Source organism: Leucoraja erinacea, chromosome 39 (assembly GCF_028641065.1).
Source record: "Leucoraja erinacea ecotype New England chromosome 39, Leri_hhj_1, whole genome shotgun sequence".
NCBI lineage: Eukaryota > Metazoa > Chordata > Chondrichthyes > Rajiformes > Rajidae > Leucoraja > Leucoraja erinaceus.
Genome location: NC_073415.1, coordinates 4,555,500 through 4,571,637, shown reverse-complemented (window position 1 = coordinate 4,571,637; position 16,138 = coordinate 4,555,500). Strand labels below are relative to the sequence as shown.

At 47.6% G+C, this 16,138-nt stretch overlaps 1 protein-coding gene across 1 annotated transcript in view; it reads right to left on the bottom strand.

Annotated features, from left to right (window-relative positions):
- LOC129714429 (Krueppel-like factor 1) overlaps window positions 1-14,137 on the bottom strand; it is a 34,450-nt gene extending 20,313 nt beyond the window's left edge. The window contains exon 1 of the mRNA XM_055664013.1: window positions 13,647-14,137. Coding sequence (XP_055519988.1) covers window positions 13,647-13,733 — 87 coding nt within the window. The 5' untranslated portion in view covers window positions 13,734-14,137. The remainder of the gene's footprint in view (window positions 1-13,646) is intronic.
- Between the last annotated feature and the right edge of the window lie 2,001 nt (window positions 14,138-16,138).

Below are 16,138 nucleotides of genomic sequence, written 5' to 3'. Positions count from 1 at the left end.
TAAATTGCTTACTCCTTATTCTTAAACTGTGACCCCTGGTTCTGGACTCCCCCATCATCGGGACCATGTTTCCTGCCATGTTTCCTGCCTCTAGCGTGTCCAGAATTCTCTGCCACAGAAGGTAGTTGAAGCCAGTTCATTGGCTATATTTAAGAGGGAGTTAGATGTGGCCCTTGTGGCTAAAGGTATTAGGGGGTATGGAGAGAAGGCAGGTACAGGATACTGAGTTGAATAATCAGCCATGATCATCTTGAATGGCAGTGCAGGCTCAAAGGGCCGAATGGCCTACTCCTGCACCTATTTTCTATGTTTCTAAAACCTTAACAATCATATATGTTTCAATGAGATATCCTCTCATCTTTCTAAACTCCAGAGTGTACAAGCCCAGCTTGTTGCTGAAAGCCCAGTTTATACCGAAGATAGACACAAAGTGTTGGAGTAACTCAGCGGGTCAGGAGGCATCAGTGGAGGGAACGGGACAGGTGATGTTTCGGGCAGGGACCCTTCTTCAGACTCTTTGGAAGATATGGAAAGGCAAGGGAGAGGTGGAAAATGCCAAGTGATGGAGTAACTCAGGGGGTCAAGCAGCATCTCTGGAGAACACGGGTGATGTTCCAGGTCGGGGCTGAGATAGGGTCCTGATCTGAAACATTACCTATCCATGTTCAGGAAGGAACTGCAGATTCCTACAGGTTTAAAGCAAAGACAAGCGGAACTTAATCTGTCTGAAGAAAGGTTTTGGTCCAAAACGTTGCCTATTTCCTTCACTCCATAGATGCTGCCTCACCCGCTGAGTTTCTCCAGTTCTTTTGTCTACCTTCGAAGACTACTTTTGTCTACTTTCCAGCATCTGCAGTTTCTTCTTAAACAAGGAACTTAATGTTCGGTTTAAACCAGCATCTGCTGTTCCTTCCTACATTAAATATCTTTCATTCATTGCTCAGTATCTCTCTACATCATCGTCTATATCTCTCGTTTCCCTTACTCGTGACTTTCAGTCTGAAGAATGGTCTCGACCTGAAACGTCACCCATTCCTTCTCTCCAGAGATGCTGCCTGTCCTACTGAGTTAGACCAGCTTTTTGTGTCTACCTATCCATGCTCTCCAGAGATGCTGCCTGACCCGCTGAGTAACTCTGGCACTTTGAGTCTATCTTTGGAAATAAACTCGACAGCTGAGGCAGTTTCTACTCCAGTGGCCCAGTGGGCAACATGTGGGGTCTGGGACAAACGCCACTGATTTAATCTGGAGATATTGGGGCCCACTCTGGTCTCCTAAGAGCAAGCTTCGAATGGCTTTGGTTGGGAGGGTTCTCAAGGGGTAAGTGGAGATCTTGGTGTCATATCCAATATCTGCTCATAAAGAACTATTTCATAGTAGATAATAAAAACAAAAATGCCAAGTGCTGGAGAAACTCTGGAGGGTCTCACAGAGAGTTGAGAGTCCGTGGAATTCTCTGCCTCAGAGGGCGGTGGAGGCCGGTTCTCTGGATGCTTTCAAGAGAGAGCTAGATAGGGTTCTTAAAGATAGCGGAGCCAGGGGATATGGGGAGAAGGCAGGAACGGGGGACTGATTGGGGATGATCAGCCATGGTCACATTGAATGGCGGTGCTGGCTCGAAGGGCCGAATGGCCTACTCCTGCGTCTATTGTCTATTGTCTATTGGGTCAAGCAGCATCTGTGGAGGGAACTGGGCAGGTGGTCTTTCCAGTCAGGACCACTCTTCAGATTGATGGAGTACGGGGCGGGGAGAAATCTGGAGAGACGAAATGATGGGACCAAGCCTGGCAAATGATCGGTACTTACAGGTGAGGGGGGGAGGGGGGGGGGGGGGGGGGGGGGGGGGGGGGGGTTGTCAGATGGGTGGAGTAAACGACAAAGGCTTATTCCTTTGCGGATGTGGGGGGAACCCGGAGCACCCGGAGAAAACCCACGCAGTCACCGTGCACACTCCACACAGACAGCACCTCTGGTCTCTGGTGCGGCAAGGCAGCTGTTCCACCCCGCTGTGCGGTCCCTTTATCCATTTTGACAGATGTGCTTCTAATTTTGAAGAGCGAGAGAGAGAGAGAGTTCCCAGGTTAATTCCCGGGATGGCGGGACTGGCATACTGCGATTATATTCGCTGGAATTTAAAAGGATGAGAGGTGATCTTTTCAAAACATATAAAATTATTATTAAGGGATGTTTTCAAGAGGGAGTTAGATTTTTCCCTTAGGGCTAAAGGAATCAAGGGATATGGGGTAAAAGCAGGAACGGGGCACTGATTTTGGACGATTAGCCCTGATCATATTGAGTGATGGTGTTGGCTCCAAGTGCTGAATGGCCTACTCTTACATCTATTTTCTATGCTTTCTAAAAGAGGCTGGCAGGTAGACAGGAGTGCTGGAGAAACTCAGCGGGTGCAGCAGCATCTATGGAGCGAAGGAAATAGGCGACGTTTGTCTCCTTGGGAGTGTGGCACGCTGCCACCATGGATAAGTCTCATCACCCATTTTGTTAGGTTGGTTTAGTTTAGTAGAGTTTATCGCCACGTATACAGAGTTAATGTGAAGCATTTTTGTTGCGTTCTAACCAATCAGCAGTAACACTATACATAATTACAATCAAGGCATTCACAGAGTGCAGATACATGACAGAGGGAATAGTGTGAATACATTTAGTGCCAGATAGAGTCCAAGCAGAGATAGCCCGGAGGTCTCCAATGAGGTAGATAGTAGCTCAGGACCGCTCTCTAGTTGTTGGTAGGATGGTTCAGTTTCCTGATCACATCTGGGAAGAAACTGTCCCTGAATCTGGAGGTGTGTGTTTTCACACTTCTGTACCTCTTGCCTGATGGGAGAGGAGAGTGACTGGTCCTTGATGATGCTGCTGGCCTTGCCGAGGCAGCGTGAGGTGTAGATGGAGTCAATGGAAGGGAGGTTGGTTTGTGTGATGGTCTGGGCTGCGTTCACAATTCCGCCCCATTTCTTGCTGGTCTTGTATGGAGGTGTTCCCAAACCATGGCTGAGATCCATAGCACAGAAATGAATGCATTGGCAACTAGGTTCCCGGAAAATCGGATCACAATTCAGCATCGAGGCAGGAGAAACATCTCAGTAATTGAGTGTCCATGGATGGCATCCATACATCTTAGATTAGTTTATTGTCACGTGTACCGAGGTACAGTGAAAAGCTTTTGTTGCGTGCTATCCAGTCAGCGGAAAGACAACACATGATTACAATTGAGCCATTTACAGTTTACAGATACATGATAAAGGGAATAACGTTTAGTGCAAGATAAAACCAGCAAACTCCAATCAAGGATAGTCCGAGATTTTGGAAGCAAGTGGACCAGGAAGCTGGAGATGGAGATGTGAAAGATGATAGAAGGTCATCCATGAATGGCCTCCTCCGCTTCCTAGTTGCTGCTCCCATACCTCAGGGCATGAGGTTACACAACTTAGAATGAGTCTCCTCACCGGTGAAAGTGGACGTTTGCATACGTCACTGTGGCAGCACTAGGCAAGAAATATTCAACACAGACACAAGAAACTGCAGATGCTGGAATACCAATCAGACCGCAAAAGTGCTGGAGGAACTCAACGGGTCAGGCAGCATCTGTTGAGGGAACAAACAGACAATGCTCTGTGTCAGGACCCTTCTTCAGACTGCTGGAAAGGTCTGAGAAAGGACCCGAAATCCCCTCGCATATAATACTCTCACCAGACACGCATATACATTGGAAGGAACAGCACTTCATTTTCAGTGGGTAGCATACAACCCATGGTCTCGCTGGGCCGAATGGGCCGGTTTCCATGCTGTATCTCTAAACCAAACTAAACCAAACCATATGTGACAGGTACAAAATGCTGGCGTAACTCAGATCAGACATTTAGATGACGTTTTGGGTCAGAACCCTTCTTCTGACCATCCGACCCAAAAAGTCACCTTCTCCTTTTCTCCAGAGCTAATGCCTGACCCGCTGAGTTACTCCTGCATTTTGTGTCTATCTTTGGTATAAACCAGCATCTGTAGTTCCTTCCTACATCTGCCATACATGATTGAAACATCACTTATGCCCACAATGTGAAGATTAAATAAAGTAACGCTCCTACGCACAATAATGTACACTCTCACCCCGGGCATCTCCCCTCTACCATCAGGAAGAAGATACTAAAATACATACCACCAGATTCAGAAACAGCTTCAACCCCACTGTTATCTGACTGCCGAACAGTCCTCTCATAAACCAGGGTGTAGTCCCGATCTTCCAACCAACCTCATTGTGGACACTGGACTTTTTCCTATGCAACTGTAATGCTTCAATGCTGAGTTTATTCTGTGCTCTGGCATTTTTCTCTTTACATAGACACATGGATCTGTTACACTATCTGTTGTCCTTGATAGTACTCATGCATGGTTAGTTTTTATTTCACTAGGCGTGCAAACGGATGCGTTCCACGAAATTCCCATCGCATCTGACAATCAGATAAATATCATGCAAATCGTCACTTGTTTTTGGGGAGGTAACAATAAACAGAGGACATGGACATTGTTCCAAAGAGCAGAGATTTAATGGGAACCAGAGGGGGATCGTTTTATTTTACACAAAATGTGGTGGGTGTATGGAACGAGCTGCCGGAGGAAGTAGTTGAGGTAGATACTAAGACGCACTTAGACAGTTACATGGATAGAATAGGTTTAGAGGGATATGGGCCAAACTCCAGCAGGGCGGGACTAGTGTCGATGGGACATGGGCAAGTTGGACAAAGGGCCGGTTTCCATGCTGTACGACTCTAGGCCAAACTCGCAACAACGCATGCATGCATTGGCTCGTGAGGAGATGCTGTCAACGCTGCATGTTTGCAAACTTGTGCAGCAGTCTCCCCGTGCAGTCATGGAGAACGTGCTCAACTGACAGATCTATCAACGCTAACAATGACACCTCAATCCTTAGACTTCTGTCTTACTCCAGGAATCAAATCCAATACAAACAAACAAATGAAGGGGAGTTTACTGTGAATATTATCTGCAGTTTTGGTCTACTAATTTGAGGAAGGACATTCTTGTCATTGAGGGAGTGCAGCATAGGTTCACCAGTAGGGTTGCCAACTGTTCCTTACTAGCCGGTACATCCCGTATATTGGGCTAAATTGGTTTGTCCCGTACGGGACCGCCCTTGTCCCGTATTTGACCGCTACTACTCGGGTCGAGGGGACTGTCAGGTCTTCTTCTTCTTGTGTACGGCGTACACAGCCTAAAGTTGCAGGACAACTTGTTCTATTTGATCTTATTTGAGTGTGCACGCTGGGTTGATTGCATTCGTCGAAACAGGGTGGACCATGTGAAGGTTGCAATCTTCCACCCCACTATCGTGTCGAATCGCCGCGTCCAGCCCCGCCTCACCCGTCCCGATGTAGTGCAGCCCATGGAGTGCAGCAGCAGCACCTCGCCAGTGGCCCCGTCAGACCTTTGCTTACCGCTGACACCACCGCCCCTCCTTCCCATGGCCGATCATCGGTTCATGAGTCAGATGGGGCGCCGGACTTTGCGCGCGACATCACGTGGCCCGGGGCAAAACCCCTCAGCTGGCCCGCCGGCTGGGCTTTGTGTGCAGAGTCCAGCACCCGGGGCCACTCATCATTCACGGTTTAGAACGGAGATGAGGAAACACTTTTCCTCACAGAGAGTGGTGAGTCTGTGGAATTCTCTGCCTCAGAGGCCGGTTCTCTGGATACTTTCAAGAGAGAGCTAGATAGGGCACTTACAGATAGCGGAGTCAGGGGATATGGGGAGAAGGCAGGAACGGGGTACTGATTGGGGATGATCCGCCTTGATCACATTGAATGGTGGTGCTGGCTCGAAGGGCCGGAATGGCCTACGACTGCACCTATTGTCTATTGAGTTGCTGTTCAAATTGATTTATTAAAATTGGTGTGCACCAGGAGACCAGGTTTAGTTGAGTTTGGAGAGACAGCGCAGAAAGAGGCCCTTCGGCCCAGCGAGACCGCACCGACCAGCGATCGTAAACGTGTTGCAATGTCAGCCAACAGATTCCAACCCGTGTTCAGACTTGTCTGTGCATCATGCGTGTTCTTGTGTGTTGGCTGGTGAATGGATTAGCTGTGCTGGGAGATGTGCTTGGAGTTGGCACACACAAACAGCAGGGTCTCACTCCGAGGGTCCATATATGAGGCGAGGACGATAAAACTCCAACATAGGTCGATTCATTCAAAGATACAGCACGTAAACAGGACCCTCAGCCCACCAAGTCCATCAACCACCCGTCCATACAACACTTGTATCTTATCCCACTCTCTCACCACTGCCTACACACCAATTTACAGAGGGGCAAATTAACCTACAAACCCGCAAGCCTTTGGGATGTGGGAGCAAACCGGAGCACCCGCATGCCAACACAGGGAGAGCGTGCAAACTCCACATAGACAGCACCCGAAGTGCAGGGAATAGAGGGATTGGGGATCATGTGCAGGAAGATGAGTTCTTGGCATCGCCCGCATGTGTAAATGTGGAACCAGAATTTGACTGTGACAAATAACTAGATATTGGGTCCATTTTCCGACTTGAATTTACAAGCGACTGAAAATATCTCGTTACAAAACGTTAAACGAACACGGAGGAAAAGCCCTCGATTTTTTTTCGTCTCCTGGTTTCTTCTAACATGAAATCGACAGAAGTTTGCATGTACTTGCACTCCCCACCCAACTACAATTAGCCTCTGCGACGGCAAGATATCTTGCAACAAGCTGCAACTCAGCAAGTCCTCAGTCCCGCCTCGCTACACATTGCGTGCACTGTCAATGCATGAAATACATTGCTTTGTGTCGCTCCGGAGAGAGTCGTGCCGGATGCAGTAAGTCAAAGATGCAATTCATCATTTCATTCCCAATTCCTGGTGATATCCAGATTGTGCCTGGAGACAAAGTATTGGAACCTCTACTCCTCTTCCCAAGTCACCCTCCATTGTCAGAGTGAAGCTCCTCGCATATTGGAAGAACTTTTCACATGGGCAGTTCGCAATGACTCCAACTTCCAGTAACCCCTGCGTCCCCCCCCTCTCTCTCTCCATCCCCAGTCATTGTACTAGTTTCAATGTAATCCTGGTGAATTTCATTGTCTATACATCTAACCCACAGCTAGCAATAGCCTGATTCCTTTATCATCATGACTTTTTTGCATATCTTTCATTGCATTTGGTTTATATCTCATCATCCAATCTTCTGTAACTCTCGTTTGCCTTTCTCCTGACTCTCAGTCTGAAGAAGGGTCTCGACCCGTTCCTTCTCTCCAGAGATGCTGCCTGACCAGCATTTTGTGTCTATCTTTGGGGAACTTGATAGAGGTCTTAAAAATGATGAGAGGGATAGACAGAGTTGACGTGGATAAGCTTTTCCCACTGAGAGTAGGGAAGATTCAAACAAGAGGACATGGTTTGAGAATTAAGGGACAGAAGTTTAGGGGTAACATGAGGGGGAACTTCTTTACTCAGAGAGTGGTGGCGGTGTGTGGAATGAGCTTCCAGTGGAAGTTGTGGAGGCAGGTTCGATTTTATCATTTAAAAATAAATTGGATAGGTATATGGACGGGAAAGGAATGGAGGGTTATGGTCTGAGTGCAGGTAGATGGGACTAGGTGAGAGTAAGTGTTCGGCACGGACTAGAAGGGCCGAGATGGCCTGTTTCCGTGCTGTAATTGTTATATGGTTATATGGTTTAAACCAGCATCCGCAGTTCCCTTCTACACCAAGATTTTATAACTGGGTATTAAATTTCATTTTGCATTTCAGCAACAAGTTATATTCTAAAGGTCTTTTTAATATCGTAAAAACATCCCAAGGCGTTTTTTGGCAGAACTGATATCAAACATAATCTGACACCCAGCTACATATCAAACAAGGTGACAAAATGCAAGTCAAAGGCAGGTTTCAAGAAATATCTCTAAGAGACATAACGTTAGAGAGCGAGAGAGATAGGGTGGTTTAGGTAGGGAATTCCATATCTCAGGAGATTAGTATCTGTTGAAATGTAAAGCACCACTTCTATGCAAATCTTTTTACGATTGCACCTGGCCTTGTGTAGGTTTATAGCTGTCCCATGTACAAGATACAGTGTAAAACTGTCTTGCACGCTATGTAGTCAAATTATACCATTTGTCAGTGTAGTGTGAATGAGGACATTGACACGATGACAGAATACAATGTTGTAGCTACAAAGAAAGTGCAGGGCAAAAAAGTACAAGTGCCGCAATGAGGTAGATTGGAAGATCGGAATACCCGTATCAGGGAGCAGGAAATCACCACGTGCAGTGTTGATTAGGAGGCTGACTCTTTAGTTTAAAGATACAATGTGGAAACAGGCCCTTCGGCCCACCTAGTCCGTGCCGACCAACGATCACCTTTACAGAAGATCTATGTTAGCCCAGTTACTAACTCTACTGAACGTTTTTCCTTCCATTATTTATTATGTAAAAGAATATGTGTGTTATGATTGTGTTTATAATTTGTTTGGTTGTTTTGTTGTTTGTCTTTTGCACAAAATCCGCGAGCATTGCCACTTTCATTTCACTGCACATCTCGTATGTGTATGTGACAAATAAACTTGACTTGACTTGACAGAGGCACTGGGGCAGAAGTGAATTAACCTACAAGTGTGCACGTCCCTTGAATGGGGGAGGAAACTGGAGCACCTGGGGAAAACCCATGCGGTTACATGGAGAGCTTGCGAACTCCGTACAGACAGCACGCATAGTCATGATGGAACCCGGGTCTCTGGCGCTGCAAGGCAGCAACTCTCCTTCTCTCTCCTTACTGCAGTCTCTGTCACCCATTCCCTTGTGATAATTGTTTTCAAAAATGATTCTCAATTCATTACAAAGAACTTTTACGGGCAAGCAAAATTGATTGGGTCGGCAGCTTTCCCCAAGGCGCCTCTATCTCCGATACATGAATGCAGGAATATTCTACAGTCTAACATGATGCTAGGTATAGCTTCAACTTTGCAGTAACACTACAGGCGATCACATTTCTGTGCACGTCTGCACCAAGTTGTTGGATTAACCTGGCCATGATATTTAATAGCTGTTGACAAGCCGGCTCCGTATCTCAAACAAATGCAGCCCAATAACTTTCTTATTGCCGCTAGCCAAATCAAACAATATTAACAATCATTTATGCAGTAGCTTCAACAAGGAATATGTAGGAACTTCGGAAGCGCATTGTGAAATAAACTGAGGCGAGTCACATTAAGAGAAGGTACGCAAAAATGCTGGAGAAACTCAGTGGGCGAGGCAGCATCTATGGAGCGAAGGAAATAGGCAACGTTTTTGGCTGAAACCCTTCTTCAAACTGATGTGGGGGCGGTGGGGGGGGGGGGGGGGGGGAGATAAAGACTTGGGCAACCAAAAGTTTGGTTTATGAGAGAGGGCTTGAGGAGAGGAGAGAGTTCGAGAGGCAGGGAAGACCAGAAAAAAATCTTACAGCTTCGGAGTTAGGTGTTTGAAAGCATAATGGTGACACACAATTAAATTCAGGATGTCAGGAAGACTGGATGGTTGCAGATCTGAAGGAGCATCAACAGACAGGGAGCATTGGGAATTTAACTCAAGGAGGGGAGGTTTAACATCAGAGCATTCCTGGACGAGGAGGCAGTGGTGAGAACATTGAATATAGAATAGTGCAGCACAGGTACAGGCCCTTCGGCTCACAATGTCCATGCCAAATACTATGCCAAGTTGAAGTGAAAATGGCACAGTGGCACAGCGGTAGAGCTGCTGCCTTACAGTGCCAAAGCCTATTAACCTACAAACCTGCACGGTTTTGGAGTGTGGGAGGAAACCGGAGCACCCGGAGAAAACCCACGTGGTCACAAGGAGAACATGCAAAATCCTTACAGACAGCACCGGTAGTCAGGATGGATCCTGGTTCTCTGGCGCTGTGAGGCAGCAACTCTACCACTGCGCCACCGCGCTTGCACATTCATCTCCCACTTGTAGCTTCTGCCACACTTTGCCCAAGGTGCATAGATTTAGACTCAAATACAAACGCCCTGCAGTTGCTCCAGTTAATGTCACCATCCAACTCCGAGTGGTCTTGCAATGAACGTGGCTGATAGACACAAAGTGCTGGAGTAGCTCAGTGGGTCAGGCAGCATCGCTGGAGAAACGGAATCGAGACCCTTCATCAGAGTGGTAGCTGGCTAGGGGAGTGCATCTTAAAGCCTTTCTGTTTGAGGGCATTCCTGTTGTATGTCTAAATAACTCCTGCTCCAGAGAGCATAGCTTCAAGCTGAGACGGGCAACATTTAACGGAGGTGTGTAGTGCAAGGTTTATTACTCTGAGGGTGGTGAGTCCCTGAATGTTCTGCTAGGGGTGGTGGTGGTGGAGGCAGATATGATGGTGGCACTAAAGAGGCGTTTAGATAGGGACACAGACATGCAGAGAACGGAGGGTTATGGATCACGTGCAGGCAAAGGAGATACAAGGGACTGCAGAGGCTGCTTTAAAGATACTAAGTGCTGGAGTAACTCAGTGAGTCAGTTTCAGGCCATGACCCTGGTCAAACTGGTTGAGGGGATTTGAATATCTTGTTATCTTGCTTGGCATCTTGGCATGGTTAGGTTGGGGCTAGGTTAGGTCAGGGGGAGGTGCAGCGAGACCTGGGCGTCCTTGTACACCAGTCACTGAAAGTTGGCGTGCAGGTACAGTAGGCAGTGACAAAAGCTAATGGAATGTTGGCCTTCATAACAAGAGGATTTCAGTATAGGAGTAAAGAGGTTCTTCTGCAGTTGTATAGGGCTCTGGTGAGACCACATCTGGAGTATTGCGTACAGTTTTGGTCTCCTAATTTGAGGAAGGACATCCTTGTGAGTGAGGCAGTGCAGCGTAGGTTCACGAGATTGATCCCTGGGATGGCGGGACTGTAATATGAGAAAAGATTGAAAAGACTAGGCTTGTATTCACTGGAGTTTAGAAGGATGAAGGGGAATCTTATAGAAACATATAAAATTATAAAAGGACTGGACAAGCTAGATACAGGAAAAATGTTCCCAATGTTCAGAAGGTCCAGAACCAGGGGCCACACAGTCTTAGAATAAAGGGGAGGCCATTTAAGACTGAGGTGAGAAAAAGCTTTTTCACCCAGAGAGTTGTGAATTTTGGAATTCCCTGCCACAGAGGGCAGTGGAGGCCAAATCACTGGATGGATTTAAGAGAGAGTTAGATAGAGCTCTAGGGGCTAGTGGAGTCAATGGATATGGGGAGAAGGCAGGCACGGGTTATTGATTGGGGACGATCAGCCATGATCACAGTGAATGGCGGTGCTGGCTCAAAGGGCCGAATGGCCTCCTCCTGCACCTATTTTCTATGGTTCTATGGTCATTGTTCACAAGTTCTAGGAGAGTAATTAGGCCATTCGGCCCATCAAGTTGACTCTGCCATTCAATCATGGCTGGTCTATCAATCTTTCCCTCTCAACCCCATTTTCCTGCCTTCTCCCCATAACCCCTGACACCCGGGCTAATCTGTCAATCTCCACCAAATAAATATCCATTGACTTGGCCTCCACAGCCATCTGTGGCAATGAGTTCCACAGATTCACCACCCTCTGACTAAAGAGATTCCTCCTCATCTGTTTCCTAAAGGTACGTCCTTTCATTGAGAGAGCCATTATTCTGTTCCTGTGCTGTATTGGTCACTGCTCAGCACATTGCTGGTGTATGCTTAAGATCCTGCATCTTATAATCCAGCCTGGTATCACAATACAGCCACTGAGGTAATGCTGGTGAGACAGGGGATACAGGAATCACACTGGGTAACACACTCACAACCCTCAATCCCAGGTACAGTGGGACAGTCGCAGTGACCCAAGTCAATCCAGTCCTCTGCTGCTGTCTGCGCGGAGTTTGCACGTTCTCCCTGTGACCGCAGTGGGTTTCCTCTGGGCGCCCCGGTTCCCACCCACATCCGAAGATGTAATGTGCAGGAAGGAACCGCAAGTGCTGGTTTACACCGCGGATAAACACAAAATGCTGGAGTAACTCACCAGGACAGCCAGCCAGCATCTCTGGAGAAAAGAAATAGGTGGCGTTTCAGGCTGAGGCACTTCTTCAGTCTGAAGAAGGGTTTCGCCCCAAAACGTTGCCTATTTCCTTCGCTCCATAGATGTTGCTGCCCCCACTGATTTTTTGTGTACCTTCGATTTTCCAGCATCTGCAGTTCCTTCTTAAACACTTCTTCAGACGGCTTGAAGAAGGGTCTCGCCCCGAAACGTCACCTATTCCTTTTCTCCCCAAAGATGTATGGGTTGGTCGGTCAAATTGCCCAAAGTGTGTGGGTGAGGGGTGACTCTCCCCCTCACGGACACAGCTCTCCCCCAGATCCCCTTCTCCATCTGTCTCTCCCCTTCGCACTCGTGGGAGCTGACACCGCTGTCCACTGGTGGGGTGGGTAGTGGTCCTCTACCACTCCATCTCACCACCCACACCTCACCATTCATCACCGGCACAGCCCAGCCCCAGCCCGAGCCACGGATAATCCCCAAACCCCTAGGGCAATGTGACAGTGCCCGCATTACCAAGTCTCATCTGCTTTGCAGAGAGAGCCCAGATAGTTCAAACCAAGCCCCAGCAGGGTAATCCCCACTCACACACACACACACATGCCCACATACCCACACACACACACACACACACACACACACACACACACACACACACACCCAGCCACTTTCCTTGCATTCGATAACTAATTGAAGCAATGTCAGTGTGATAGTGTGCTCACACTGTACACACACACACACCCACTGTACAAATACACAATGTACATGCACAATACCCACACTGTACACACACCACGCACACACACACACACACCCCACTATACAAACACACACACACACACGCTATACACACACATCGCATACACACACACCACACACACCCCACAGTACAAACACACTATATACACACACGCACCACACATGCTATACAAACATACCACACACATTCATCACACACACTCACTATACAATACACCACGTACAATACACACCCCACACACACTCAGCAAATACACCACACACACACAGTGACACGCACACCGTGACACGCACACAGACAGAAATATACACACACACACACACACAGAGTGAGACACACAGACACACACACATTGACACGCACACACAGACACACACACATTGACACGCACACACAGACACGCACACACACACAGACACAGGCACCGAAACACACACGCAGTGACACACACACATCACAGACATACACACACACAGACACACACACACACAGACATCAGCGCTGTCACCCACAGCCCGTGGGAGCCGCCACTGAAGCGGCACCTTGCCCTCCAGTACACACCTCCAGCTTCACGCCGCAGCCTCCAGCCCTGCAATCCGTGCCTGAGCAGGGCTGCGGAAAGCCGGCACGACAAGACAAGCAACCTGCGTCTCCCATCCACTCTGTGACCCAAGTTCCAGCAGCAGCGCCGGGCGGCGGGACAAGGGGCGAGGACCCCATCCATCCATCCAGCGCTGCGCTGCGCTGCGCTGCCCACCCCCAGCCAAGTGTCCCGTCTCCTCTCCGCGTCCCGGGACCAGCCTCCTGTAGTTGGGGGAAAAACTTCCTACCTTAATGATCTCGTCCTGTTTCTCCTGGAAGTTGACGGGGTTGGCGAATGAGCTGATTGAAGGCAGGACTGTTTCTGCAAGGGCCATAGTAATTCCAGGTTAGCCCCACTCACTCACTTTAACTTCTCAGTCTCTAACAGGTTGCCTCTACCAAATGTTCAACAGGGACTCGACTCCTCCCTCATTAATATTCATACAGGTGATTTACATGCAAATTACGAACTGAATATTCATGTAAGGGGCGGGGCCTCCGAGTTATGAAATTGATGAGTCTCCAAACTTTTTTTGGGGAGTAAATAAAAGTTTGACAGCTTTTGAAGTCGGCCCTAAGTTTGCACCTTTGTTAGAGCTCGCAGTTTGCTGAGCCCAGCGAGACACAGGTTCTAGAGCACACAATACAGAACAGTACAATGTTGCAGGAACAGGAAGGAACTGCAGGTGCTGGTTTAAATCGAAGGTAGACACAAAATGCTGGAGTTCTCTCTGGAGAGAAGGTGACGTTTTGTGATCGAGTCAGACTCATAATGCAAAGAAAGGTCCCGAAACGTTGCGTATTTCTTTTCTCCAGAGATGCTGCCCGACCCGCTGAGTTATAAACTAAACTAAATTAAATTAAACTAAATTAAATTAAACTAAAGAATGGCTACTAGGCCATTGGAAGATCACTACTGCAGGTTCCCTCCATGTCCCACACACCTTGCGGACTTGGAAGAACATTGCATTCACTGGTTCTGAACACTAGAACTCCCTCCTCAACAGCACTCGGGGAACCTTCCCACGAGAGTAGACTAACAGTTCAAGAAAATACCCCCTTCCTCCTAACCACCACCTTCTCAATGGCAATAGAGGCCCGGCAATGTGCCCAGATCTTAGTAATGAGCTAAAAATACTCTGCACACATACACACACACCCTCTCCACGTACCCACCCTCGCCCTCATGCTCACTGCTGATAATGTCCTGATAACACACAGCAGATGTGAGGCCAAGAGACTGCATCACAACGCTGCCCTCCTGACATCACACATACCTGCAGTCAGATTGGTGCTCAGGTGCATGTCTGATATCAGGTGAGGTGCAGTGTGTCTGCTTCCCAACTCCTGATGTTGCTGCCTTAATACGAGCAACATTAGTGATCACGTTTGTGTGTGCACACGTGTATGTGTGCACGTGGGAGTATATACATGTGTGTGTATGTTTGTGCACATGTGTGTGCGTGTGATTCTGCAACTATGTTTGTGTGTGTGTATGTGTGTGCATGTTTGTGTGTACATGTGCATTCATGCATGTTTTCTGTGTGCGCATTTACGTGTATATGTGTCTGTATGGGGGTGGGGACGTGTGTGTGTGTGTGCATGTGCATGTGTGTGTGTGTGTGTAATACACATGCAGAAATTGTCCAACTTCCAATATAGTCCCTGGTGGACTCTTCGGAAGGTACAAGGTACAAAGTACTAGGTACCCAAACCCCACTGTACTTTTATATGAAAATCATCTCTGAAGATGCTAACTAATCTTTTGGGTTTTTAAAACATATTCTGTTTTATTTAATGACCTTTGTTTTGATCGTTTTCAGCCTGCTCCTAAGTCTGGAGATGTGGACAGGATGTTTCCACTAGTGGGAGAGTCTAGGACTAGAGGCCACAGCCTCAGAATAAAAGGACATTCCTTTAGAAAGGAGATGAGGAGGAATTGATTTCATCAGAGTATGGTGAATCTGTGGAATTCATCACCAAGTGGAGGCCAAGTCAATGGATATTTTTATGGGTAGACAAAAATGCTGGAGAAACTCAGCGGGTGCAGCAGCATCTATGGAGCGAAGGAAATAGGTAACATTTCGGGCCAAAACCCTTCTTCAGACTGATAGGGGGTGGCAGGGAGAAGGAAGGGATAAAAAGGGAGGAGGAGGGCTGAAGGATGGGAGGAGACAGCTCGAGGGCTAAGGGAAGGGGAGGAGACAGCAAGGGCTAGCAAAATTGAGAGAATTCAATGTCGGAATAAGGTGAACTAGACCAGTGGTTCCCAACATTTTTTAGCTCATGGCCCTTTCGGGATCTTTTAATTGTTCTGTCCCCCTCCACCCTGACATTATTAGTGGGAAAAAAGTACTTCAATATTATAATACCTTCCATAAAAATATCAGTGTCTATTAATTGCACAAATATTCTCTTTTATTCTATTCCACAAACATCAAAAATATTTCAACTACATAGATTTAAATTTATTAGAACTGAAATTTAGGAGGCAACAGGGTGGTAGCTCTGTGGCCCCCTTCATTGAACCTGTGGCCCCCTAAATCCCAATTTTTTTCTGTGGCCCCCCTGAAATTTGCCATATGGTCCCAGGTTGGGAATCACTGGTCTAAACCATGATCAGAGAGTCCCAGAGCCACCCGGGGAATAGAGCGATATGCGTTCTTGATTGTAGTGTATCAGTGATCGAGTCTTCTCTTCCCTCTGGTTGGGGCAGGTCAAGTCAAGTCAAGTCAAGTCA